The following is a 27,831-nucleotide window of genomic DNA, read 5'->3' on the forward strand; positions in this document are numbered from 1 at the left end:
TACAACTCTAAAAATATGTGATCAATGTTTAATATTCTGAGGATTAAGTAACAAAATCAATAAAGATTTTCTACTTGACTAGGTTCATTTACTCTGAATTCTTCTAAGAGTTAAAAATGAACTATAACATCTATTGATTTAGAACCATCATATTTTACTTCAGGAAAATCTAATACCTTTCAAAAAGTTATAATTTTAATGTTAGCACAAAAAATTACTTCCTAACATTTCATTTTAAAAAAGCTTTTCCGCAGCCAAAGAATCCTATTTTTTAGTTACAGTACTGCAAGGCACATACAGAACTCACCTCCTTCAAAACACAGAAGATAGACTCCCTGAAATAGAATTTTAAAATCCTTAAACAATTAGAAATACTACAAAGTTAGCAATTTTTAGGTAAAAATGTTGCTCCTACAGGATCATGCACCTTTCTTAAAATCAATTCAACACATTTATGTATAAATAATCCTTTTTAAAACATTTGTACTTGAAATGCAGATACAGTGATGCTGAAGACAGCACTAAACAAACTTGAAAAGTACTACAGCTTGATAAAGTCTGTTATTGCCTTCATTAGAGACTGTATCATCTCCAGTATTTTCAAAGACTTAAATTTAATAATGGGGTAACTACACAGGAAATAAAGGATTTTCTTTTTTTTAAAACAATATTCCCTTCACCTCTAACATCAATTCTTCTACAAAGGATGCTAAATGAATATTTTTTGTTCATAAAACTGAGAATAGAATCATTTAAATGCCTCTACTAAATTTAATGCAGCTTAATTAGGGACCAGGTACATATTTTCCTCTGAAAATTTTTGGTCAAGCATGTCTAACCATAAAAGCAAATGGAATTTTAAGAGGTAGATTTTTTTTCCCATGATGCATTTTGTTAATAAATGTATTGTCAAGAAAATAAAAATAAGCACTGAGTGTGTTTTCTTAAAGTACAAGGGTCTAATGAAAAGAAAAAATACTTGTTACAGTCTGACATTTTAACAGTCATAGCATTGGATGTTTTGTGACCAGTGCATTTTGGACTCTCTCTGGATTAAAATACGAGTCTGCCAACTGTATTAAATCCTCCACCCCCGCCTCCACCAGTTGGTCCACAGCTTCCTGGTGGATCATTGTCATCAAATCCATTTGGCCGAAATGAACAGGAGGCAGATGCAGCTTGTAGCGCCCGGGCTCGAGCATTCAACTCTTGTTCCTACAATTCAAAATAATTTTTATGAAATTAAAATCCTAAATACAATGGATGGATATATCACCTATATAAATATTTTAAAACTGCCTTAGTCCTTAATAAGCACCCTTCAAATCTCAGTAACTTTAAAAATACTGACTACACTAATCCTTTCCAAATCTTACTAAAGTGTGTATCACTGATGGAGCAAACAACCGTTGCTTCCCTGAAAATAAGACCTAGCCAGACAATCAGCTCTAATGTGTCTTTTGGAGCAAAAATTAATATAAGACCTGGTATTATATTATACCCAGTATTATGTTATATTACATTATATTATACCCAGTCTTATAGTAAAATAAGACCAGGTGTTATATTAATTTTTGCTCCAAAAGATGCATTAAAGCTGATTGTCTGGCTAGGTCTTATTTTTGGGGAAACAGGGAAAATAGAGAACAAAATCTTGGTGTAACTCTATAGAATGATGGAGCCTAAGGCTTTTCTGTTTCATTACTTCAATTTACAGAAGAAAACAGAAGCCTCTCAATCCCAAAATTTCTCCACAGAAACATTATAGTTCTTATAACACTCGTCAACATATGTTAAGAATGGATTTCTTTTCTAATATAAAGGATGCAGAATTCAAAGGTTATAATGGATTATCTACTCTCTATCAACAGGCTATTTTGGAAGTGGGTGATTATAGTAAAATGAATAAATAATGAAAGAAGGCTGATTTTTCTACTCTTTCTTTAGACTAATTCTCAGGGAATAAAATATCTCAAAAACACTGCTAAGGAAAATGGAGCCTATCTCCTTACTGTATCACCTAAAACTTTTCTCTACCAAATTATTAAAAAGTTTATTAGGAGCCGTATTCATCTATGTGCCAAACATATATTAGGTGCTCAGTAAATGTTAGTGATCTCCGATTAGAACACTATTAGGCACTGAGCCACAAAAGGAGAAAAAGTGAATAAATAATGGCAAATTCATTTGGCGAGGTATAAAGTGGATTCTAAAAACTGGCACAAACTCCTTGGAAGAATACGTAAACTATCCTGGCATGCGCCCACTTTTCAGGAAAGGGAGTATAAGTTTCCAATGAGGTTGATGTCAACAAGGTCTAAAAGCGACTGCTGGGAGCATAATACTTGTTCGGCATAATCATCCTGAAAATCTTTTCAAAATCCCTGTTAACATTAATAACAAAAACTGTACTATTGCCGAATTTTAAACGAAAACCCCAGTTACCCCAGTTACTCTGCTCCGTCTGGCAAAGTAATATTATTATATAAGTTCTAGCTATATTTTTTAAGTTAGAAATTAAACACTTAACTAGAATTAGTGATCAGACTGTAAGGTATAAAAATGTCACATCACTTGATTGTATACCTGATACTAATAACCAATATAAGATTGTATACCAACTATACTTAAAAAATAAATTTAAAAAAAATAGGTAACTTTTAAATAAAATTTTAATTTAACAGTATCTTTTTTGCTTTAAACAACTTGCCAAGCGGAGACTTAAGATGGAATTTAGAACAACTGCACAACACTGAAAAACAAATAAAGGACATTAACAGTTTTCCTTTATAGTGACATTAAAACAATAAAAAGAATGGTTCATCATACTCAAATAGTATCTTATCAGGATATAATGGAGTAAATGGCAAGACAGAAAATCATTTAAAGCTAGGCTGCAATACAATTAGTTGTTACGGCTTTTAGCATTCCAATCACAGAAATCAGAGTAGTTTCTCTTTTCAAAACCCATGTCTCCCCTTTGAAAACTATTTCACCCAATCACTGATATATAAATAACCTGCATATTTCTAAAAATCAAGATTGCACTTGGCCTTATTTTCTATATTTTATATTACAGAATTTCTATTTCAACCAAACCTTCTTAACTTCACTCCACTTCTTTAAAGAATTGTGATGCTTAGTATCTTGTGCTTATTTGATATTTAGCTTTATTGGATGTGGTTCTATTCTCTGGGTCATAAGACTTCTGACTACATAGGAGAATCCTTGGTAGTGAGTGAATCAGTTCTAACAAATATTCTGAGTTTCTAATTTTTTTCTGTAAAATGTAGTGTTTTTGTGCCATTTTAGAACATTGCTATACTTCTATAAAAATGTATCAGTTTATTTTATAATACAGTAAATTTGAAACCTTTTGAAAAAACTTCCCTCTGAAAATCAGTACTACAGTGACCTATTTTCTCCTCTTTTCTGTATCTTTTAGGAGTTGTGACTGAAAGGCAAAATTTTTAGAAACTTACTTAAACTCATAAAATCACTTGGATTACCCAATTTATACACCGACAATTTCACCTATAATTTACTGTTGGTCCTTCATGCTAATAGCAAGTTGGCAGGTTTCCAAGAAAAATATTTTGAGCAAGGTCTTTATTAACTTTAAAGTAATAAAAACACTAACTCCTTGCAACAAGTATATTTATAATTCAACTTACCTTTATTCCATGACTTTTATTTACTAATTGTTCTATTATGTCCTTGGTTTTATTGCTCAGATCCTTAAAAAATACAAATATCTTTTCTTTACATATTCTACCTTTTAGTGTCCTTTTATCTTATCTACCTGAATGTCAACAAATAGCCCTTAAAATATTTATACAAGGGTCTAGAAGGAATAAACACCAAGTTCAGCAGTTGTTTCCCCTGGTAGGTAGGACTAAAGGGAAGAGGGAAAACACATTTTATTAAACTTCCTGTATTTCTATATGTAGTGATTTTATAATAATTACATCTTTTGTAATAAAAAACAAGTAAGGTCTTCTATACTGCATCTAACTTGGACTTTTCATGATTAATTCATAACATTAGAAAGACAATTTAGTTATATAGATTGAACCCATTCATATAAACCCAGACTCAAATTTCAGAATTATCACTCTGTAAATTATGTGAAAATGTAGAAGTTGAATTTCATTTCACTGAAATGGGTGCTCATTGCACCACCTGTTTAAATATTTTCCACAAATGATGATTCTTCTATTTCCAACTTACCTGTAAATATAGTTTATTGTCTTTTGTTATAGCATCCATAAGTTCTTTCTGTAGAGGTGGGTCTCCATTTACCCAGAGTCCACTGCTTGACTTGTTACCACTTAGACCATTAGTGCTGTTCTGTTTTTTATACAAAAGCACATAAGCTGTGTCCTTTGGAAACCTACTCGTAATTTTCTGGACTGACTGAAATGAAGTAAACGTCACTCTGCTGTCATTAAATAAAAACCATTCTTTTGACATTTCCTTATTTTCCAAATCCTGTTCAACAATGGCACTGGGACTGTCTCTTGCTAGTACCTGACTCTGGGAGGAAGCTAACGCCAGGGGTTCAGACGGGTGGCACATCTGGTACGAGGAGTCTGTATCTGTAATGTTTCTGGCGTAAGAATAGTAATGCCCACTTTCAGAGGATATACCAGAGTGAACGACAACAGAACTTAATAGATAGGGCACCAGTTTTGGGCAGCAAGCTTCTTCAGTTCCAGAAGACTTTAATTTTTTAGCTAGGTTTTCACTAATATCAGTGAAGTCAACATCTATAGGCCAACTTTCTGACAACGAAGAGAAAGAAGTAGTTCTTTTAACTGGCAACTCCAAGACCAGTGGCAGTGACACATTGTCTAAAATTTTTCTTCTCACATGATACTTCTGATCATATGAAAATCTCAGGAGAGTAAGAATAAGGTATTCAGGTTCCTCTGTGATTTGCATAGTTTTCTCGGCATTCTGCAGAGAGGCACAGTTTTCACAATAATACTGGTTGTCGCCAGTAAGAATCTCTGGAGCCAAAAAATAATTTAGTAAGTCAGTTACTGAAGGGGTGGTTTCACCTCCTGGTTTCTGAGGTACATCTTTATTAACAAAAATCTTGCTAGATTCATTAGGGACAGAAGTGTTTTCAGTACAGCAAAACTCATCAGGAGGACGGCCTACCATTCTGTCATTCACAGCTGAGTCACAGATGAAGGCAGCTGTTGCTGAATTATAAACTCCTAGTTCTTCTGAAGGACCAGGTACATTGGCTTGCATTAGACCATCATCCTGTGTGTTGGGTGATGATGTTGGATCTTGAAAGGACAAGTTTTCCATAGAAGAGGAAGGACAAAAGGCAAGTGAAAGATCTGTAAAGGCTTCCACTTTCTGTGAGGTACTCCTGCAGTTCAAACAACATATGTGAGTTCGTAGCTTTCCTCCAAACATTTTTTCTATTAAAGTCTTCTCACCATCACTTGTGTAAGGGGTCTCTGTTAGTACCGCTGCCTTACTGGCTACTTCCTGTAAAGAAGTTTCAACGCACCCCAGACTTTCAGAAGGCCTGTGAGAGGACTGAACTTTCAAGATCTTTTCTTCTTCATGGAGCCTGTGGGAGAGTATATCATTATATAGCTATTTCACTTAAGGTTAAAAGTCATTTCTATTGAAAAATATTGGTGGCTTATATAAATAATGCTTAATTTAAAAAAATCAAGTTTTTCCTCTTTTAATCAAGAGGAGTATGGAACACTTTGAGAATGCAGATTAGAATAGAAATTACGGGTTATTACTACCCTATATTACATTTTCTTCACACTGCTATTTTATAGCACTTATTATGATATAGTTACATAAGCTCTTATATATCTTCGTCTGTCTGGCATCTTATGGAAAGCCTGGCACAAAGAAAACACTTAACATATCCTTAGTTGAGTGGGAGGAAGGTTGCACACGTTGAGCTCAACTGACTTTACCAGTCACTCATGTAACAGGAGGGAGACAAACACAGGGAGATGAAAGAAGATAATAGGTTTTATTAACTAAGTGCTAAGGAGAGAATAAAATATACCAAATTCGCCCAACTATGAACTGGTCTACAGGAGACGCTATTACATTTTTTGGTCTCAGGACCCCTTTATATTCTTAAAAATAATTGAAGCACTCAAGAGCTTTAATTTATGTGATTATATCTATCAAATATTTGCCACATTCTAAAACTGATACTGAAAGTAATAAAATATGTAAAAACAATAATAAACCCATTACTTATTAATATAACTTTTCAAATGAAAAAGTTATATTTTTCAAAAGCCAAAAAAATTTAGTGAGAAGAACGGCACTGCTTTGCATTTTGCAAATATTTCAAGTATTGGCTTAACAGAAGAAGACAGCTGGATGTTCATATCTGCTCTGCATTCAATCTAACATGATGTGTTTTGGATGAAGTATATGAAGAAAATCTGGCCTCAACCACACATACACATATATGTGGCTGGAAAAGAAGACCCCTGAAAGTGTTTTGGTAACCCCTAGGGGTCCTTGGACCACACATTGAGAACAGCTGGCCTCAAATAAGGAAAAAAAAAAAAAAGAAACCAAATTAAAAACAAAAGAACACTTAAAAAATAAATGCAAAGTATTTTAAAGACGAACACTTGAAATATGTTTTTAAAGCTAAAAAAAATTATTTAGAAATAATCTGTTATGAAAGAACACAATTCAAATCGTAACTTTAGAAATACGTTTTACCTGTCTAGCAGAAACCTGAGGTATTCAGAACAGTCTTGCTGTGATCTGGCGGTAAACCATGGAGGTCTGGAAGCTTCGAAGAATATCCGAGGTGCATATGCTTCTCTCTTTTGATATCAGTAGAGAAAATACAAGGAAATGATTCTCACACAATGAACCAAATAACTGAAATCTGAATGTATAATGTTTAATAAAGATTACTTAAAATTACATTGCACTTAACTTTTACTACAAAGTGTTAAACATGGGGGCAGATAAAATTAGTTAGAAATAGATTTGGATAACCTTCAGTCATAACTTCTCATTCTGCAAATGACAATTAAGATCTAGATAAAACTATGTGACTCGCCCAAGATCATACAGCTAAATACAGAGGGGATGACATCAGAACCCAGAGGGGATTACATCTAACTCTTACTATAATGCTCCTGGTATTATCCCTCTGTGACAGTGATGTGTTTGAATCCACAATTTTTGAAACCAAATCTGAAAAAGACATGTTAATGAATCTACACTTTAGATAAAATAATAAGGGACTATGTTACAGGGCCATACATACATAGCATAACTACGTTAGGTGAACATTTCCTTGACAGAGGACACATGTCATAAATGTACAGAAAGGTGAGCACAATTGTTAGGGACCTTGCTAATTTTATTTTTAGTACAGAGGCAGCTTAGTGACGTGGTTGCTCATGGACTTTGGAGCAAAGTACGTTCAAATTCTAATTTTGCAATGATGAAAAATCAACTGAAAAGGCATCTGAAAAGGTGTGATTATAACCTGAAAATTTACAATTCTCCTGACATTTTGAATATTTGTGATATATAACAGAGTTCTCAGTTAAGGGAAATGTTAGCAAAATAGGGGTGTTCATAGCATTTTGAAGGAAAGAAGTTTAGTGTATTGGTCGAGCATGGGTACCAGAGTCATTTGGTTCTTATCCCAATCTTGCTACTTGTTTGCATGACCCTGAAAGCAGGTAACATGAGCCTAGTTTCTTCATCTGTAAGATGAGGACACTACCTTACTACCTCATAGATTGGTCCTGAGGAGTAAAAAGGTAATACATGTAAACCACTTAGCACAGGAGCTAGACAAACTTACCTGCTCAATAAATGTTACCTTTATTAAATGTAAGAAAAATAAGCCTTTCAATTATAGAGGGAAATCTTCCTACCTAAAACAATCCTCGTTGGCCTGCTACCAGACAGTGTCTCAACTGTGACAGAACTTCAGTTAGGTTCTCTTGTTAATTCTTTTCTTGGAAGCATGGAAACCTCCTAAAGTTTTTTCTCCGATAGCTCTGATTTAGTAAGTTAATATAGCATATATAATGTATTTATATATATATATAGATATGTTATGTATATAACACATATGTTATATATATATTATACAGTAAATATAGACTAGTGATAAAGCCAGAGCAGAAGTCAAACTAGGAAAAACTGTTTGGGAGTTGGAGGGAGATTTCATCTCCCTGGGTTCTAAGACAGTAAATTTAATTTGTGCATTTGTTTTCTGCAGGTAGAGAATAAAATTATCACTTTGAGTATATTAAGCCTTCACTATCATCTCATATGTATATTAAGCCATCACTACTCATAAGCCATCACTGTCATGTCACATGTCAATCCTGTCTCGATTCTTCCATTTAAGAAGTTACCCTTGAGGTATTTCTCTCCTTGTAGATAGGAACGTAGCATTCCCATCATCTCAATCCTACCAATTCTGAGTCCACTCTTCTGGCTCTAACTACATACTCTAGACCTCTGTGACTCAGACAATCAGAATGAAGCCAGAAAATAATATTACATTATTATAAATGATACATATTATTCATATGTACTGCTCAAAAGTTGAACTCTAAGTTTTTTGAACAAAGGAATCCTCTTTGAATGCTGATCCGACTGCATATTATGTCTATCAATATGTCTGTTGAATAAATATTTACTATATGGTACTTTTTTGCCATTAGCATAAATTAATTTCCTTGGATTAATTTATGGACATAAAAGATGATCAAAAAATTTTAAGCTGTAGAACTTAATTACTGTGAAAAATCTATCAATTAGTATCTATAAAACATTAAAAATATGAAGGAGCTTATTTATTGGATAGAAAAATCAGATGTTATCTATAATTAGAACAAGAGGTCAGTATAATATTCATCTACAAGAACAGAAAGTAGGAGGAAGAAATAAAAACTTAGGGTGCATTCTGACTTTAGACAGTATCTCTTTAGCATTTCTAAGTGGATTTATTATGTTGGGTGAGCTATATATTATCCCATCAGTTAAAAAGGTCTACCAAGTTTGGTATAATGTGAAGTTTAAAGAATATTATCATATTAACATGCATGTTATGTATATTAACATATACATAGCACACACACTTACACTCACCTGTGTGTGAGCCAAAAAGGCAAAAAGATGCTGTAATTTTTTCATTAATGAATTGCACCCATTTAGATTTAAAGATAACACTCGTCTCCTGAAACTAAAAGAGAATATAGTGATTATTTTATACTTGTGTGCACACACATGCATTTTTAAAAAGCACCAAAGAAGTTAGTTCCAGCATTTATTACCCTCAAAGTAAAACTTCACTTACCCGGTGGCCCTTTACCTAGCAGCAAAGTTACTACTTACAATGTAGTGAAGGAGGAAGGGGAGAATGATGCTAAATACTACGTGTCCTGGCAATATATACTGTCAGATATCATCATCATTTTCTGGGTTAGCGTGTACAAATAGGTTAAGCTATTAATTAATAACGTAAATAAGCGATTTTTAAATTCTTTCAAACCTGTGTGAAGTTAAAAAATACCATTATCAAAACATACTATAAAGTTAGAGTGATTTAAAGATTGTGGTGTGAGTACAGGATGAAAAAAAGATAAACTATTTAAAAAGTAGTATAGGAACAATTGAGTATCCATTTAGAAAAAGATGGAGTTAGATAAAATTTTATATCATCACAAATGCCACTTGGAATAATGAGCTAAATGCAAAATACAAAACTACAGAAATAGTTAAAAAAAAAGGGGGGGGAAATTTAGAGGAGGAAGGTTTCCTAAAATTCAGACACTATAAATGCAAAATAGCAGATTTGACTATATAAAATTAAAAAGACTGCAAATGAAACACTCTACAAATTTGAACTGCACTGACTAGAAGGGAATATCATCCAGAGTATATATAAATCATCCAGAGTATACATAATCATCCAGGGATTATTATCCAGAGTATATATAAATCAACATGAAAAAGAAAAAAACACCACAGAAAGTTGCACAAAGGAAAAAATAAGTTATTCAGAAAAGAAACACAAATGAACAAAGAATGGACAGGAAAAACTCTGTAATGGTCAGCAACAAGCAAATTAAAACAAAAAGACATTTTCCTGCAGATTGGAAAAAGTTTTTAAGACTGATTGCATCAATTACTGCTGAACGTATAGGGTCATAGGTGCAATCATGTATTAATTAGTATGCGAGTTCAAATGTTATAGCCTTTCTGGAGAGCATATGGCATGTCCTCTATCTCTGCATCTGGGCAGAGGGGTGTTAATTATGAGCAAAACAACCTAATATTCACCAATAGGAGGATGGCTAAATAAATTGTGGTACACTCATTTAGTCAGCTCTGTCATTGCCCTAACATGGGGATATTTCCAAAATAAGTCATTAAAAGATAAAAACAAAAGCAAGTGGCTGGAAAATAATATATAAATAAGATGCTCTATAAATATATTTTTAGAAAACAACACATTTGTTTTTGTAGTCGCTGAAATTTATAATTACAACAAAGGTCTGGAACAATGCGAACAAAACTTAAATTTTCTTTGGTAATGGGAATGTCTGATTTTTTTTTTTAATTAAAAAAATTTTTATATCTGATTTTTATATTACATATTTCTAGATTTTTTTTAAACCATGAAGAATTCACATATTACCAAAGAAATAAAATATGTTGTCTGCCTATTCTGAGATAGTATTATTGGCCACTGTACAGTAAGATGTGCTCTTCGAATTGCTGTTGTCAGTTATAACTGCTTTGGGTCTCTGTTTTCTCTCTCATCAGTTAGACAGCTGGACTAGGTGACCTCTGGTGGTGAGATATGGATTCTTTCAGGTTTATGCCTAGTATCACTTGTGTGTAAGAATACACATTTTCTTAAAACAAACAAAAAAATCCCAAATACAAAAATATCAAAAAACAAAAGAAAACACTAAACCAAACAAAAAACACCTTAGAGTTGATAGTATATTTTGAGGCCAGAAAATAAAATACAGCAACTCTTCATCTTTTAATTTATGATTCCTCTAGGTAGGCATAAAAACTTACAAAGACTTGGAACTCAATTGTAAACATCTTTGGTCAAGTTCTATGAATACTCTATTGGTATTGAAGACAAAAATGCAACTACATTTTTGCCTTTAAGAAAAGTTTATCATTTTTTTTTTACTGTTACAGGTGGCATTCATATAGTTAACTTCCTTTAATTTTCTATTCACTTGGCTGCAAGAAGAACAAACTTGAAAGTAAATCTGTAATAATGCAAAGGAACACGTCTGTTTACACATATGCTCAATTAACTTGGGGTGGGAAGTAGAGCTTAAACTTCTTTACCAGCTAAAAAGAAGTTATTGATCTGATAAACAGCAAAATATCTGCAAGTAGAAAAAACTAAACAGGTCCCCTCAAAAGATATACAAGTTAAAAAAAATACACTGTCTTAATAGGATAATAACAAATTAGTACTTGAGGACACTTAAACTCTTTGGCATATGCTCAATCATTCCCTCTTGTTACACTAATAAATATCAAGTTAGAGTTAATATAAAAAATTCTAAGTACAACACACAATATAAATATAAAGTAGAATTTATATAAGTTAACATTTTAGTAGTTCCTGAGCACTAAAAGCAATTTTATTTCTGAATAAGGTAATAACATGAAAATATTCATATTTCTGCCATTTATAATAATGTGAAGACAGTCCCACCATCTTGTAACTCATCAGACTGCATCAATTTCTACAGTTAAAATGGAAAAAAAAAGGGGGGTTTCAAATTTAAACTTACTCTGTGGCCATAAACAATGCTTGTATAACACTGTTCATATAACATGTATTTCCTAGATTAATAAGACCAGTTTTCCCAGTTTCAGATTTTCCAGAAAGTCTAGACAAGCAAGATGCCAAAGAATTGGACTGCGAAGTCCAGGCACTTTGATTGAGAATCAATTTAATCTTCTCTTCACTGGGCTTAGGAAAATCCTGTAGATCATAAAGAGGAAAAATAGTTTAAAAATATAAACAATTTTTGTTACTAAATTAACACCATAAAGAAAATCCTTCCACTGACATTTAACCTTTTTTCCCCTCCCACTTAGTTTTGAAATCATTGAGTACTTGACCAGTCATCAAAAAAATCAAATTGCACTATATGTAAAAATAATTGTCTCCTAAAACAAGTAAGTATCTCCTAAAGATAGAGTTTATCAAGTTGAGCAGTACTTGTGAACCAGGAATTCAAGTCACATTTGAACGATTTATGCTTCCTATTTGCCAGCAAAATGTTTTAAAAATAAAACTTTGAGATCAGAGTATAACCTAGTGCTTGAATAGCACTTATTCAAAGGAAGTAGAATGAGGATTTAAATATGCACACAATTTAATAAGCTAAACAAACAATTTTCTTTTAAATTTTCTAACGAAAATAAGAAATATCTTTTCATTCGCTAAAATATCTTTTCATTCAGTATTAACCTATAGAAATAAAAGCTCAAAGTAATCAGGAAATGAAAAATGAAAGCATCTAAGCACAGAGACCTCTGACTTTGAAAAATAAAACTCAATTTCATGTTTAACCATATTGAAAATTATTACAAGATACAGATTCCTCTGAGCCGCTTTGTGACATATGAGATAAAAATTTAAGTGTGATTTCAAGCATGAGTAGAGCACTGGAGAATAAGGAAAGCTGGTAAAATCATTAAGGCTTTTTTGGACTGTTATTGCCATCTGGTACTTGTACTTTAGAATACAAACATTTTCTGAAGGAATTTTAATCTGATTTTGTTGTTGTTGTTGATAGCTAGCTATTGGGTTAAGACGGAGACCCTTGCTTCTTCTGAGCCTAATTTAGTTATTAGAATTTTCAATGTGGAAAACACTGAAGAATGACAATCAATTAACAACAATACCAACTTTCATCTATGGACACAGTGACAGTATAGAGATTAACATTACTATCAAATCCATGACAAAAAGCTTCTTTACATAAGACATTTACTTCTGAAGTGTCCAAGTGTCTTAACAGTGGTATGCTGACCCATGCTGTGTTCTGGCCTCAACCCACATCAGCTTGATTTAGCTAACTATGTAGCAAGAAGAAAATGTTTTGTATTCATTTAAAAAGAAATAAAGATAATGAGACCTTATATTGTATTTCAGACCTCAAAAAGAAATACTGTTAATAGAACTGGTTTCTAATAACTTCTGATTAAGTCCGACTGAGGCAAGTTCTCCAATTCTTTTGCTATGTGCTGATTATGCAGGAAGTTTACGAAGGGAAGTGTACTTATTGCGACCCATTCTTCAAGAAAAACAGAATCAGTGCTTTTTAGATCCAACATGTATACAAAGTTGAAAAACAGGTAAATTCACAAATAATTCAAGTAAAGCATTTATGAAATATGGGAATTCATGAAAAGTCCATAGCAAAAATGGAACAAAAAACAGGAAAGAAATCAAAGTCAAATACTTTATTAAATCGCTTTTTCTTGGTTCTAAGATGCATCTTATATATTTTGTACTTTTGATACTGGGATGCAACTCCGATGTTTGTAGTCACTTAATGTACCATTCCTTTTTTTTTTTTTAACCAAAGTTCCCCATAAGCTGTTGTAAATTTAAAGATATGCCTTGTAATTGATGGCGCTGTAGAACTAAAGCAATATGGTTATTAACTTAGATTAGTTACAGCAAATAAGAGATTACCCCCTAAATATTAATGAATTCTGATTTTAAATGCATTTTTCAAACAAAAAGCATATTACCACAAAGGAGTAAACTGAATAGCTAGTTACAGGAATGTTTCACAATGATCTATCACATCGTGGGCTGAAGTACCACAAACACTGGTGCAACTATCATCATACCTTTATTGCTTCCAAAATAGGTTCGTAAAGATCCGGAAATCCAGAATAATGATACATCATACAGTGTATCAGTTCTGTTAATTGCACTAAGAAGGCTTTACTGGAAGGCAGACCATTGCTTTTGAAGGAGTGAACCAAATGAACTACATGAGGGACAATCTGAAGAGAAAAAAAGATAAACATTCCTCAATTTATGCAAACTGGCAACAAATTCTCTAGCCCACAAACGGAATGTAATTATTTATTACACAATCAGCAAATACTTTATGCTCAGTCACAGACATTTTCTAAAAAAATTATGAAGTTAAAAATTTATAGAATATCAAGGTAAAGCCAGTGTTCAAAGTCACATATGATTGCAATTCCATGTAAGACCCCTCTTTTCATCCTTATACTCCATCTAAAACACAAACAAGACTTAGTCACAGCTGCCATTCTCAAAAACACCTTAAGTTGAAAAATGTTAGGGCTGTTGTATCTACCAGATTGTTTAATAGGAACACACTTTTAAAAGATAAACCTAGAATTAGCTTAAGAGCTCCATCTAGTGTGAATTTTAAATCTTTCACTTGAAAGAATACGGTCTTATGGTCAAACAGCAATCACAATAATTACAGTAATCTCCCAATCAACTCCCTTTCCTTCCCCCTAAAAAGAACAACCTCTTCTTAAATTAACACCACTATTCCCATTCTGCTGTCTGGCTTACACTTATGCTTGAGGTATTAAATCACATTTGAGCTTTTGCACTACCTTCTTTGATCTGACCTCCATCAAAAAAAAAGCATTACTACCATGAAACTACCAGTTCCTAATGAGTTCACTTTGTGGCTATCACTTCTTCATTTCTACGTAAATCTCAATTATAATTTTACTGCATTTCTATTTGATATTCTCTTGTTAAAATAGTCAGATATCTAAATTTATTTTGTTTCCTCAGAGGTGAAGGGGGAGAGAGAGAGGGAAGAGACAAAGAGGAAAGAATTTTTAAAATGATTATTTACTTTATTATACAATTCTGTATCTTCCCAAAGCTTTCCTAGTGTAGATTTGGTCTTTGCAATCAGGTAATATAGTTGTCTATTATTACATCCTATGTGGTCAATATTATCACTGACACAGAGACCAAGTTCTTCATGGGACTATAGATATACATCTAAGTAAGCATTTATACTTCTAAATCCTTGCAAGTTGACTTTTTTTTTTTTTGGAATGATCAAATCTAAATATTTGTAGACATTACTGTAATACCCATTAAACTTAAGTTACTACTTGAGAAAATGTATATAACTTATTTAATTAGAAGCTTTTATACTTTTACTTCTGTTTAAATACTTTTCCACTTATATGATAGAAAGCACATGAAAAGCAACTTGGTCCATAATAACACATTATAACATTAATTTTGGTTTGCTCAAAAATGCTTTAAACGTATAATATAATGAATAATGATGCTTGTGATTCCAGATTATTCCTCATACTTAGTAACTCCTAGCCCGAGTTCTTTGCTGAGTTATTTAGTTATAGGTGATTTAACTACCACATGACCTGCTCACTACTAGATGCCCAAGTTAATTTTCGTTGAGTAGCAGGTCAGGCTATACACAGTGTGCAGACAGGAATTAGGTCTTTGTTTTTAGGCTTTACTAGGCCAGACCACAATTTTCAATTTCAGATCTGTTTCTTAAGTGAATGATTTAATATTTGTTTATTTCAATAAGCCAAATAATTCAAAGTCAATTATTTGTTATCTCAACTACTTTTTTTCAGGAAAAAAGTAATAAAAGTAAGATGTCTTCCATCTTTCAAAAAATTGTGAGCAAAGAAAGAGGTTTAGAGTATAGCGTAAGTGACTAATTAGAGATTAAGGAATGTGCTCCAGGCTAACGGTCATAAACCTTAGAATGGATGATTAAATGATGTTAGAGAATCTCTTTCCCAGAAATTCTGAAAATAAACCTTTTCTCAAATGGCATACACATGACTATGCCTGAAGACAGGGACAAATAATTGATGTTTTTTTTCCCTTGGAAGATTCTGCTAGTACACCTGCTATATTAGCTCAAGTTTGAGTTTTGTTTGTGTGACAAACAGACATAAGGTTATTGACTGATGATCAAGTTCACAATTAGGGCAATTAACTGCAGAAATCATTCATCCTCAGTGGTAACATACAATGTAATTACTTGTTAGTAAGGCTTACTTACTACAAAGCCTGCAAATGTTCCTTCAGTGGAAATGAGGCACGGAGCAGTCTATGTGAGCATGTAGTTCTCTGAGGCTAGTTATATAGCTAAACAATCAACAGCTGGAATTCTGCACTTCTTTATCACTCTTTTGAATGTGTTTGGGGCGGGTCAGTATTCCGAAGATTTTTACATTGCGGTGCACTGATGATGAGCTTCTAGTCCTGTAAAACTAAGGATCAGATCCTGGAGCAAGGGAGTAACCAGGTAAAGCACTGCTTTCCTGTGACGCCCGAGACAAATGGACAGGTTCCCCAAATAAATTTTGTCATTTCTCACCTGCAATAATTAATAACTGATAATCAAATTACTGAAATCCAATCCAATCAAATCAAAACCAGTGATGTAGCTGGTTAAAAGTGTCAGGATTCTGAGGGTGGCTGGTTGGCTCAGTTGGTTAGAGTGCAGTAGCTCATAACACCAAGGTTGCCGGTTTGATTCCCACATGGGCCAGTGAGCTGTGCCCTCCACAACTAGCTTGTAAAACAACAACTTGACTTGCAGCTGATGGGCTCTGGAAAAATACACTGTTCCCCAATAAAATAAAATAAAAATTTTAAAAAGGGGGTGTTAAGATTCTGGATATATTTTAAAGGTGGAGTCAATAGAATTTGAAGGATATGGATTGAGAGAGAATGAAAATTCCTAATTCTGGGGCTGATGTTTTCTTGCTTTGGGAATTCTAAAGCAATCAATAGTTTCAACCATTTTTTTCCTTCTAAACTGTTCATATGTGCACCAGATAATCATCAGTGACACTGACATGTGACATCTCTCATGTAGAATAGTAATTTTCAATTGCTGATTGTGGTTACAAGTGCAGCAGTTTGGTGAAACCCAAAACATCCTGAAAATATATTCTTTGGAGAGATATCCACAATCTCATATTTCTAAGAAATCACAAAATTACGTGGAAATAGATTTAGTACTAACCTACAATCTTTCCACTATATACAAATGTGACTCAATATTAAACTAAAATTTTAAGACAAGGTTTTTCAATGTAGAAAGCTCGTGTCATAACTTACCAAATGGAACGCCTCTGGGGAGTGCTGAAAACTAAGCAGCATGTGGGAAAGAACTGCAAGAGCACCAGGTCTCACAAGAGGAAACCAAAGTCGATTAAAAACCTTCAAAAGAGACAAGATATCCATCTTAAGATTTGTAAGGAAGCCTTTGACCCAGTCAATGGTTATTTTCTTAGAGCCTCAAATTTTTATGTGAATACATGTATGCCCCTCTTCCTGGAAAGTCCTACCATAACATATGTCATGAAACTTTGGGAGGAGACAGTTGGGAGATAACGTGACAGAGATTGAGGGAATATAATGGCCTAATCAACTCTTAAATACCACTGATCAAATACAAATCTGTCAAATCATGTTTATATGGTGATAGCTCTCGGGTCCATTATTCATTCAATTCATTCACCAAATATTTATTGAGCACCTACTAATGCTCAGCACTGTTTTAGGCACTGGTGATACATGAGTGTATCAAAGAAAAATCTCTGATCTTACAGGGCTTACTTCCTAGAGGGTGGGTAGAGACAATAAAAGTGCATGGAGATAAGTGCTTTGAAAGCAGGGTGATGGACAGGGGCTATGGAGTGACAAAGGGGTCTGCTATTTTATTATATAAGGTATTTAAAAAACGCCTCATGAAAAAGGTGACATCTGCCTATGAAAAACTGACGGGAATGTGAGTAAGCCTGGCAGGTACCTTGGAGAAGAGCAGAATAAGCAGGACAAAGCTAGCACTGCAAAGCCCTGAAGCCTTGAGCCTGGTGTACTAGAGATGTAGCAAGGAGGGCAGTGTAAAGCAGAAACTGAGGCAATGACACTGGGAGACTGGATGAGGGAAGCAGCCTGGGCCAGATCATGTAGGACCTTGTATGAGACCTGGAGGAGACCAAGGGCAGGAGCAGGGAGGCTGCTGACACCATTACAGCAAGGGATGACGGTGACTTTGGACCAGGGTGGTAGTGATGTGGCTGGTTAACAGTGGTAGCTTTCTGCACACATTTTAAAGGGGAATAACAGGATTTGTAGGATACAGGCTGAGAAAGAGTGAAAAGAGACCAAAATAGCTTCAAGGTTTTTGGCCTGAACGAGGGGACGTACGGAGCAGCCGTCTGAGATAGGGAAGACCAGGTCTGGGAGGGAAAAATCGGGTTAGACAGTGGAGAAGTTGAATTTGAGATCCAAGTACAGACAGTTGGATACCTGAATATGGAGTTCATGGGAGAATAATGGACTAGAAATATAAATAAAGTTGGCAGTCATTAACTTAGATGTTATTTAAAGCCATGGGACACATGCGTGATAAGTATGGCTGAGAGGAAAGTGGACCAAAGACGAAGCTCTACGGCACTCTGAAGTTAGAAAGGGCCACTACAGGAGAGCCACTACAGGAGACTGAGATGCCAGTGAACTAGCAGAGTATAATGTTCTGGAAACTAAGTGAGGAAAATGTTTCAAGACGGAGTGATCAACTGTGTCAAAGCTGCTGACAGGTCAAAAAAGAGGAGGCCTGAAAAATAACTCCTGGGTTTAGCAACATTGGAAAGCACTGGTGTCAAAGGCAGTTTTGGTTGAATAATCCTAATAAAAGCTTGATTAGTTGGATTCAAGAGATAATGGGAAAAATATGTTTTCATATTAGAGTTTTGAAAATAGCAAAATTATTTTAGTTACCCATACTTAAATAGCATTTTGAATTTCTAAAACCTTTTCAAAATTATTATTTAAAACAAAACCAAACAAGAACATATTCAAAATTACATGCTTTAAAGGGGACAACCCAAAGATAAAAATAAGATAGATTATATAAGTCCATGCATTCTAATAGATTTATGTACTCCCACTTACCAGTTCTATTTTCAGTAAAGTAACATCTATCAAAATAGTAAACTTTTGGACAGCGGCCAGTCCTTTCAAGAGTGCAATCACCCATGTATCCACATGCTGAGCCAAAGGCCAGGACAGCCAGTCAATCATTCTGAAAATTGAAGAAAAACAAAGCTATCAGTATTGAAAATATTGTCAACATTATTTCGCTAGGAATAATAAGTTGCAGTAGATAAACACTCACTTCGTGACTCAATATTTACTGCGCTTGCTTGTGAAAAGCACTGGTCAAGAGGTAGAAATGAGTCTAATGGGTGCTTGTATGCAAGGAGTTTCCAATGTGTATTGTAAGCTGAGTTTCTTGTATGACACATTTCCATAAAAATAACTTCTGACAAACTATCATTTTGCGTAGTTTTAAATTTATTCTATATAGTGATATCAAGAATTCATTGGACAAATTTACTCTAAGAAGAGCAGTTCAAATATAGCTAACCTGAATTAAGACATATGGATGTAAATCAAAATTTTTCCTCTGATGGTTACAGTATAAATATGAAATGCATTGTTAAAAAAGACTGTATCTTGAATTGTAAAACAGGTTTTCTTCATCCCTTTTCAAAAGCCTACTAAACAAAGACAACAAAAGGAAACTTTAAATAGATAAAAGGGCACTGAATGCGTAAATATCCTAAATGGCCTCATTTTGCATTAGTGATTGTTTTTCTTCTTGAGTAACAACCCAGTTTAATGGGAATAAAGACAAAGTAATATGGGGTCTGATGGAGACTGTCCCTGATGTCAGATATCAACCACGAGGCAGTCTGGTACGACTCTTAGAAAGCAATTGGGCCAAAGGTTCGTATCATTTGATCCAGTAATCCAATTTGGGGGATTATATAATAAGAAAATAGTAGTGAAAAAAACAGGTTTTTGACGTCAGAGTGATGTGGTTTAAAAATTTCAATTCACCATTTATTAGCTGGGCGAACCTAAATACTTATGTAAATTATTTAACCTCTTTATGTCTCAGTTTCCTCATTTGTAGATTACAGAAAAACATGCTTATTTTACAGGGCTGATATGAAGAGTAAATGAGTTAATATATGACATTGGAAACACTCATTGTGAATGTCTCTCTTCCACCAAATATTAATATATGTGGCAATAAATAACTAACTACCGATTATACAAAATGTAAAATATAAATACTAAGTACTTTAACACATGACCAAAAGAGCTACTCAATATTAAAAAGACTGACTTATAAATTGATTTGGTTATTTTCACAACAGCTATGTTATATCTACAGTAACACTGGAGTATTATCTTTATTAAGGTTTTTGCTCGTAAGATTTTTATGTTCCATTAGAAATTAAAATGGGCCCCAAAGTCCAAATGCATGTTAACTACAAGTTATCTGTATGTTCCCTCTGTTCCCTACACACATCGTATTTCCCTTCTTGTTTTTCTGGCCATCTTCTTCCAACAATAATGGTCGTAAGTCATTAAAGCAGTCCCTGACAGCTGTTCTACGTCTGCCAACTGTAGTTAGACTGATGTTCATAAAACTCTGTGGCCACTCTACATACAGGAGTAGAAAGCAGAGACACATGCATCTGTGTACATAGAGTATATTCAGTGCAGCACTGTTTATGATATGGAAAAAATGCAAACGATCTAAATGTCCATCGATAAGGAAATGGCTTAAATACACTATGGAACATGTAGAGTTTTACAGAATGAGAAAGATCTACATGAATCTACCCATGGGGCTCTAGCATGGAAAGATCTGAGATATTGTTGAATTACAAAAGAAAAAAAACCAAGAATACGAGTAAGTCTTTTTAAAAGAAAAAGCTGTTTTTGTTTAAATGAAAATCATGTGAGTACACTGTGTATATTTTTTTAGTATAAATACACACACACACACACACAAAAGGTGTGGTTTAGAGGAGGAATTGTGTGAGCACATGTCCTTGGCTCTGTGGACTCTGTGCCATGGGGAGTGGCACTGACAGAGGGAACAGACGGCGCTCCCTAGAACACAGGGCCTACGGCCAGAACCCCCTGTAGCTCACGTCTAAGGGAGTCCTGGTAAAGGGTGAGAGTGGGCAGAGTGGAAAATTGTACTTGGCCATGTCCCTTCATTATCCCTGATCACTCAAACAGACTTTTCCTCTATTCTCCCCAGTTCTGGCATCCCATTTCATAAATCTTATAAACCATTGCTTTCTACAGCTAAAAAGACCCTCCTCCCCCCAAAAAATGCAACTTACAAACCTTAACATTAAAATTGGAAATATTATGAACAGCCACAAAATAGATTAATCTTAATTTGTGGAGAATAAAACCAGTTTTCACTTTTAGAAGGCAGCCTAGGGGCTAGCTCCAGCCTTCAGTTTTATTTATTGTTCCAAATTGGGAAAATTTCATATAAAAAACTGGATTTCAGTATTTACCTTATCCCATGTGTACCCAACCTCCTGATTACCCTAAAGAAACTTCAATCAGAAGTAGCACAAATTAGAAGCCACAAATATTCGCGTGTCTATTACGTAACAGGTACTGTGTTAGGTGCTGGTACGGGGTTAAGTGCTGAGAATATAATAGTAAGATATGGTTTCTGCCCTTAAATTAGTAAGACACGTTAGAAAATGTATCAATGGTTAGGCAATTAATAAATAACAGTACTGGTATCTGAACTCAGCTCTGCCGGCGAGTGATACAATGTTTTCGGCTACATTTTAATTATATTCCAGTTCTGCGTGATACAATGTTTTTGGCTACATTTTAATTATATTCCAGTTCTGCGTCAATTTGATTGAACTTGCATGTCCAAATCCTCTCAGGCACAGGCACTGCAGGCCGAGTTATTTTTATGGTTAACTACAGTAATCTTATCCACCAGGTATTGGTTACTATTTGACTTTGAAGACACTTAACCCTGATGTACCGATTTAATTTCTTAATATTTAAAGAATTTAAAGAACATTTAACTGTAGCTGTAATTTATGTACTTTGAAGTCTTGTTTCCTCCATTAGACCGTGCGCTTGAGAGCAGTGATCTTGCTTTTTGTTGTTGTTTAATCTTTAATCTTTGGATTCCCAATACTTAGCATAGTGTGTGGCACTGAGAAGGGGCTCAAATTTATTGAAACCATTTCTTTCTATAGCTAAAAAAAATACATGAAACTTGAAGACCTTAACATTAAAATTGGCAACATTATGAAAGACCACAAAATTGATATAATCTTAATTTGTGGAGAATGAAATCAATTTTCACTTTTAGATGGCAGGTTCAGGGCTAGATCCAGCCTTCAGTTTTATTTGTTCCAATGTTTTAAAAATTGGGAAATTTCACATAAAAAAACTGAATTTAAGGTTTCTTTTGAAAAATCAGATCAGTAATACGGAACTCAAATTTCCTTGCAGCAACAAGACAGCTGAAGATCAGCTTTCTTTTTTAGAAGGTGCTTGTATGCCTCATTCCCTATTATTTCAAGTGCACCTGGCCTGTTTCATACTTTAATGTTACTTATCTGGTCCTAGTATGGCATTTGCATTTACATTTCTTTGGATTATAAAAAATGAACAGTAAAACATAATAAGTGCTATGTGTGGGGAAGTATAAGGTGGGAGTATGGTAAAAATAAACATTGCTATCCTTTTCAGTTACATTTGTAATATAATAAGAATAATGACTCTAGGTAGATTATGGGTTAAATATGATCATGTAGCTAAACTGGAAATGAAATATAAAACCTGGATCACAATTTTTCTCATAGACGTGAATAAGTAAAAATTAATTTCCAAATATATTATAAAAACAACTACAAAAAAGTTCTAATTGGATACCATGGTTGTTTTGAAAAGACTGAAAAATTAAGACCAGGAGCGCTAAATGCCAAGAAGTAGAATTTGCACTTGATTTAGTAAGTGGTAGAAGTCACTGTGGTTTCTTCATCAGAAGGGAAAAATGAGTAGGTCAGGATGACTGAGAGAAGAGAGTTAAGTCCCTCCTGGCCAAAAGACCAGCTGGAATCCAGACTGGTGGTCTTAAGGCATGTAATGAAAATGTTAGCTATTAATACTTAGGCAATGGACCAACTGATTTCTAATTTCACTTTCACTTGTGAAATCTATAATTCTCTGAATCTCATTCTATTTTATGCATAGGACAACATAATTTATGATACAGTCATCTCAAAAAGAAAGAAATTTTAGTGCTGTTACAATCACACTGATAGAGTTGCTGCTAAACAAGGACATAGGAGTTTCATTATGGAGCGATGGGGGCGATAAGAGTGTTTCTTAAAAGCAAATGAATACTGAGGACTTTACATAAGGACTTGGAAATCAACCACATATGAGTATAAATGAGAATTGATAAAGTGATAAGAATAAAGGGAAAAGGAAATAAAAACAGATACTATGAAGAAGATCCTAACAGCATGGTGCCACGGGAATAGCTATTGTTGAATAATGAGAAAGAAAAATAAGGAAGAAAAAGACATTTCAAACAGACAAATGCAAACTATTACCCAGAGATCCTGAATGAAAGTAAATTAGCTAGGAAAAAAAAAGATCCCAGAGGGAAGAAATAGGTTGCAAGAAACAATAATGAGCAAAGAAGTTAGAAAAATATATTGACAATCCAACCAACTCCTGACTATATAATGAGAGTATATGTGTGTATGTTTTTGGAATTAAAAAAAAAACACTGAATTGAAAATGGATTTGTGAATTACTGGGATGCCTATCACGCATACAGTAAGATAAACAATTAATTTGGAGAATCTTTCTATATTTGATTCCATGATTTCAATTTTGAACACTTCTCTTCAGTCTTTCATTATTGACAAAATACAACAAACTATTTCCTCCTCCCAAATCTACAGTTACCGTCTATATTGTCATGAAGAAGTACCTGCAAAGAGCTTGGGTCATACTTGCATCTTTTACATTTGGATCCGTAGTAAGGCTCCTGATGAGAACTGTAATCATCTGAAGAGGAATATGCTGCACAAGGCTTGCCAATGCTACAGAAGGTTCAAATGACGCATCTATTTTTTTTAATTAAAAAGAAAAAGGAATATTGCAAGAAGGTTCAAGTGAAGTATTGAGAGAACAATTAACCAAAAAATAAAAAAAATAAAAAAAATGTAACTGCAGCAAAGGTGTTAATCAGGAAGCAGTTGTTACGCTCCACCTCATGGGTAGAGTCTAACATAAAAGGGATGTTAAATTATAGAAGTTAGAGATTAAGAGTGAGTAGCAATGATTACTCATGCTATAGACAGAACTATCCCAATATAAAAACTATTGTTCACTATTGCCATGCTTAGTCACGTTACTTTATTTTCTTGCATCCTTTAACATTAAATCATTGTGCTAAAAATATTCATTTGTAAAGTAGTAGTCAGAAAAGAAATGCAAGGTATCATTTAAATTCCCACTTTAGACCCTCCAAATTAACTTACAAGTATTAATTACAGGAGTCATTACATTGCTCTAACAAAGATTTTTAAAAATTTATTAAAAAGGTAGAAATTAAAGTGAATTTTGGAGAGAGACTTCACTTAAACTATATAAAAATTAAGCAAATCCAAGGTGAGCACCTTTATGGCTACAGCTGAAAATGTTCTGGGGAAATCTAAGAGTTCTAGCAACACAGGCAATACAAGAATTACAATTAAAAAAAGAAATCAACCCAGATACAGCAAATAAACAGTTGGTAATTCTTTCATAAATGTATTTACATTTAATTCATCAGAACGCATGGAGCTTATTAAAACTGTACTCTTATTTCTGGTTCTCAAGATTAAGGAGGACAGACACCTCCTTCACAAGTTCAAGTTCCAATAACAGCCAGGGAGAATGGTTGTACCAAGTAGAGAGGAAGTGAACAGTTTTGGATCTATTGTTTCACAATGTACAGAGCTGGAAGCTCCATGTGAGAACAAGGAATGTAAAGGCACAGGTAAAATTCTGGGGTGACAAAGCATTTTTTTGCCAAGTATCACTTGACCCCTCACCGCTTTGTAAGGATGCAGTTGGTGGGTCATATCCCTAGCGGAAAAACAGCTATTTAAGTCCTTCCCTTCCCTCATTCTACCTGTGTCCTTCTCACAAACACTACTGTACACAGAAAATGTCATTATTCAAAAACTACATAGTTAACTAGGATAATCCAGCAATAAAAATGCAAAGTCCATGAATAAAAAAAATGGCAAAATTACAAAACAGGATAAAAATTCATTACAACAAAATGATAGGGTCACAGTACAGTAATAATATGGTAAACCTTAGTACACTACCATTAGTCACTAATAAATAGAAGCTTTATGTAGGAGCTGTCATCCTCAAAGCATTCCCTAAGTGGAGCAGAGGCTGGGTGATTAACTTGTTTAGGGCCAGAAGTCTTAGACCTTGACGTTCCCATCCTTTAAAATAAAAACACGGTCTGTTTTTCAAGGTACAAAGTGACAGCCTAAATAGGGTAGTGGATTGGAATAAAATTTTGGATGCGGGTACTAAGATTTGCTGTCCATTAACAATATTTTCAGGGTAGGGAGGCAAACATGGTGTGTGTATGGGAGAGACATACTGAATTTCCAAGATAGAGTGTCTTGGAATATAATGACCCTTACCTGTGGAAGAAATGCTTGCAAAAACTTCTTGCAGGGAAGGCAGCAGTGTGGAGGGCTCCGCCTTCCAGATGTTTTGCAGCAAGTTACTCACTTTTGTCACCTGAGAGACATATTCTCGCAGCTCTTTCTCCTGAGTGGACACGCACTGGAAGTGGCCTATCGTTCGAACCAGCTGTTGACAGAAGGTGATGGACAATTTCCCCTTAGGGATGCATTGCACGAAGTCGGTCAGAAGGTCGCTCAGGCGGGCACACAGCTGCGGCTCCGGCCGCTCACACACCATACGGAGCACCTCCACCTGCAGCAGGCTGAAGAGTTCCAGCACCGACGGGCAGCTCATGATCAGCTTCAGGCCGTTGTGAATGTAGTCCAGGATGGCTACGTCCTTCCTGTCCAGTGAGTGGTAGCCCTGCTGAAGGAGGCCCAGCACGAACGTCTTGTTGAAGAAGGACTCGAACTCGGGCCTGTGGTATCGTGCGTAGGCCTCCAGCACTTGGTGCCCCACTTGTCGCTGAAAGGGGTCCTGGCCGTCCAGGATGAGCCGGGTGGTCAGGTCAAACATGGCCTCGCACTGCGCCTCGTCTAGCCAATGCTCCGCCGATTCCACCACTTTCCGCACAATCAGCCGCTTTAGGGGCAGCGGGTGCGAAGAACTCACCAGGCCCTCCAGGATCTTGTCCATGGTCGCCACGCTGCAACGCCAGGGGATGGGGAGCGGGCGGCGACAGCCCCGAGTTGGGGCAGGAGAGCCCCGGGGCGGAGGTGAACTTGGAGCGCAGCAGCAGCGGGACCGACCACCGCCACGGCCGCCTCAACAGCCACATTTATCGGGCAGAGGGGTCCATCCAAGTCCGGGCAGCAGATGGTAAGCTTGGGGCGCGTAAGAACCGGCACCGCCCGCAGCAGGCCTAATGAGCCCGAGGCCCGCACTTGGCCGCCGCGCCGGGCCCGCGGTCCTTCTCGGCATCAGCACGGAGGGGCCAGCAGGACGCCCCCCCGCCGGCGGCAGCGGGCGCTCAGGGCCCGGGACGGCGAGCCTGTAGGTGGAGGAAGCGCGCCTCCGCGTCGCGGGGCAGGTGTGGGCGTCAGGGCTCCAGCAGATCGTGAGATGAAACGGGCCCCGGGCTGAGTCTGGAGCCGCTGTCACCCAGGGTGCCGGATCAGCCGGGGAGAAGGGGATATGAACACCCTTGACCCGGATCCAGAAGTTTCCGCAAACAGGAAGTGAATGACGTAGGAAAGGCCCGCCCCTTCCGTCCCTCAGCGCCACCGCTCCTCCGCCCCTCGGCTCCTCAACACTCCTTTCCTCCCGCTCTTCCCTCTGTCCTGCGCCCCAACTCCCCGGCTTCCTCGGGCTGTGCTCGGTGTCCTCCCCACCCACCCCTTTGCTGCTGCGCAGGCGCGGCCGCCTCAAGCGGAGTCCAAGGCGACGCTAGCGTCATGGGGTTCGTGTGTCAAGTCACAGGCGGCTTTCCGAGAGGAGCGGCTTGAAGCGTGCTTTAAGGAAGTGGCCTCGACTCGAGGGTTCCCACCTACCGTTCTCTGTAGGGTCTGTCAGGTCAGGTTACTCGTGAAATCCAGAGAAAGTGCTGTTTATGTAAAATCTTGTGAAGGCGAAAGTTTTGGAAACGCTAGCACTTGGGGAGAAAGTAAGGAAAAAGCCCTCAAAACTGGGATTGAGGAGAACTCCTTTAAGGTCTTGGCTTATTCATCAAGAAATGAGCTAGGGTTCCTAGGGTGCCTTTTTCCTCCATTGTGGTTAATAAAGTAAGGACTATGTTGGCTGCGGCTGCATTTAGTGATGGTCGGTATCAGTAGAGATTTGTTTCATCCAGCCTCTAGCAAATACCTTTTTTAGTGAGCTTTTGTGGTATATGGAAAGTTTATAAGCTATCCAAAAAATGGGAGGAGAGTTACTGGAAAATGACAGGTGAGCAAATGAAAGTCGGAGATAGATAGATAGATAGATAGATAGATAGGTAGATAGATAGATGATAGATCTGTGTGTGTGTGTGTGTGTGTGTGTCATATTAAAGAGTATTTTGAAAATAGGAAATAGAAAACTAGGTGAAAATTTCAGTGTTTAATATATGTGTAAGCTGACATTGAAGATAGTTTATAATAAAGAAGAACAGATGTAGTCATCATACTTGTACTCTTTCAAGTTAAATTCCG

At 35.7% G+C, this 27,831-nt stretch overlaps 1 protein-coding gene across 1 annotated transcript; it reads right to left on the reverse strand.

Annotated features, from left to right (window-relative positions):
- USP38 (ubiquitin specific peptidase 38) lies at positions 1-26,833 on the reverse strand. Its single transcript, XM_019730777.2, has 10 exons — positions 25,657-26,833; positions 23,934-24,069; positions 19,025-19,154; positions 17,183-17,284; positions 13,909-14,067; positions 11,829-12,022; positions 9,145-9,238; positions 6,736-6,842; positions 4,231-5,593; positions 1-1,215 (listed from the first exon to the last, which is right to left on the reverse strand). The coding sequence occupies exons 1-10, from the start codon at positions 26,336-26,338 to the stop codon at positions 1,054-1,056; spliced, it is 3,129 nt and encodes a 1,042-aa protein (XP_019586336.1). The 5' UTR covers positions 26,339-26,833; the 3' UTR covers positions 1-1,053.
- Positions 26,834-27,831: the final 998 nt, after the last annotated feature.

The sequence above is a fragment of the Rhinolophus sinicus genome, linkage group LG07, assembly GCF_036562045.2.
Source record: "Rhinolophus sinicus isolate RSC01 linkage group LG07, ASM3656204v1, whole genome shotgun sequence".
NCBI lineage: Eukaryota > Metazoa > Chordata > Mammalia > Chiroptera > Rhinolophidae > Rhinolophus > Rhinolophus sinicus.

Excerpts from the sequence above, each read along its gene's own strand:
- USP38 (XM_019730777.2), bottom strand. The coding sequence starts at position 26,338 with ATGGACAAGATCCTGGAGGGCCTGGTGAGTTCTTCGCACCCGCTGCCC. Across the intron at positions 19,155-23,933 it reads ATGACCCAAGCTCTTTGCAG|AATGATTGACTGGCTGTCCT; the intron begins GTACTTCTTCAT and ends TTCAATTTTCAG. Across the intron at positions 6,843-9,144 it reads CCTTTTTGGCTCACACACAG|AGAGAAGCATATGCACCTCG; the intron begins GTGAGTGTAAGT and ends TGATATCAAAAG.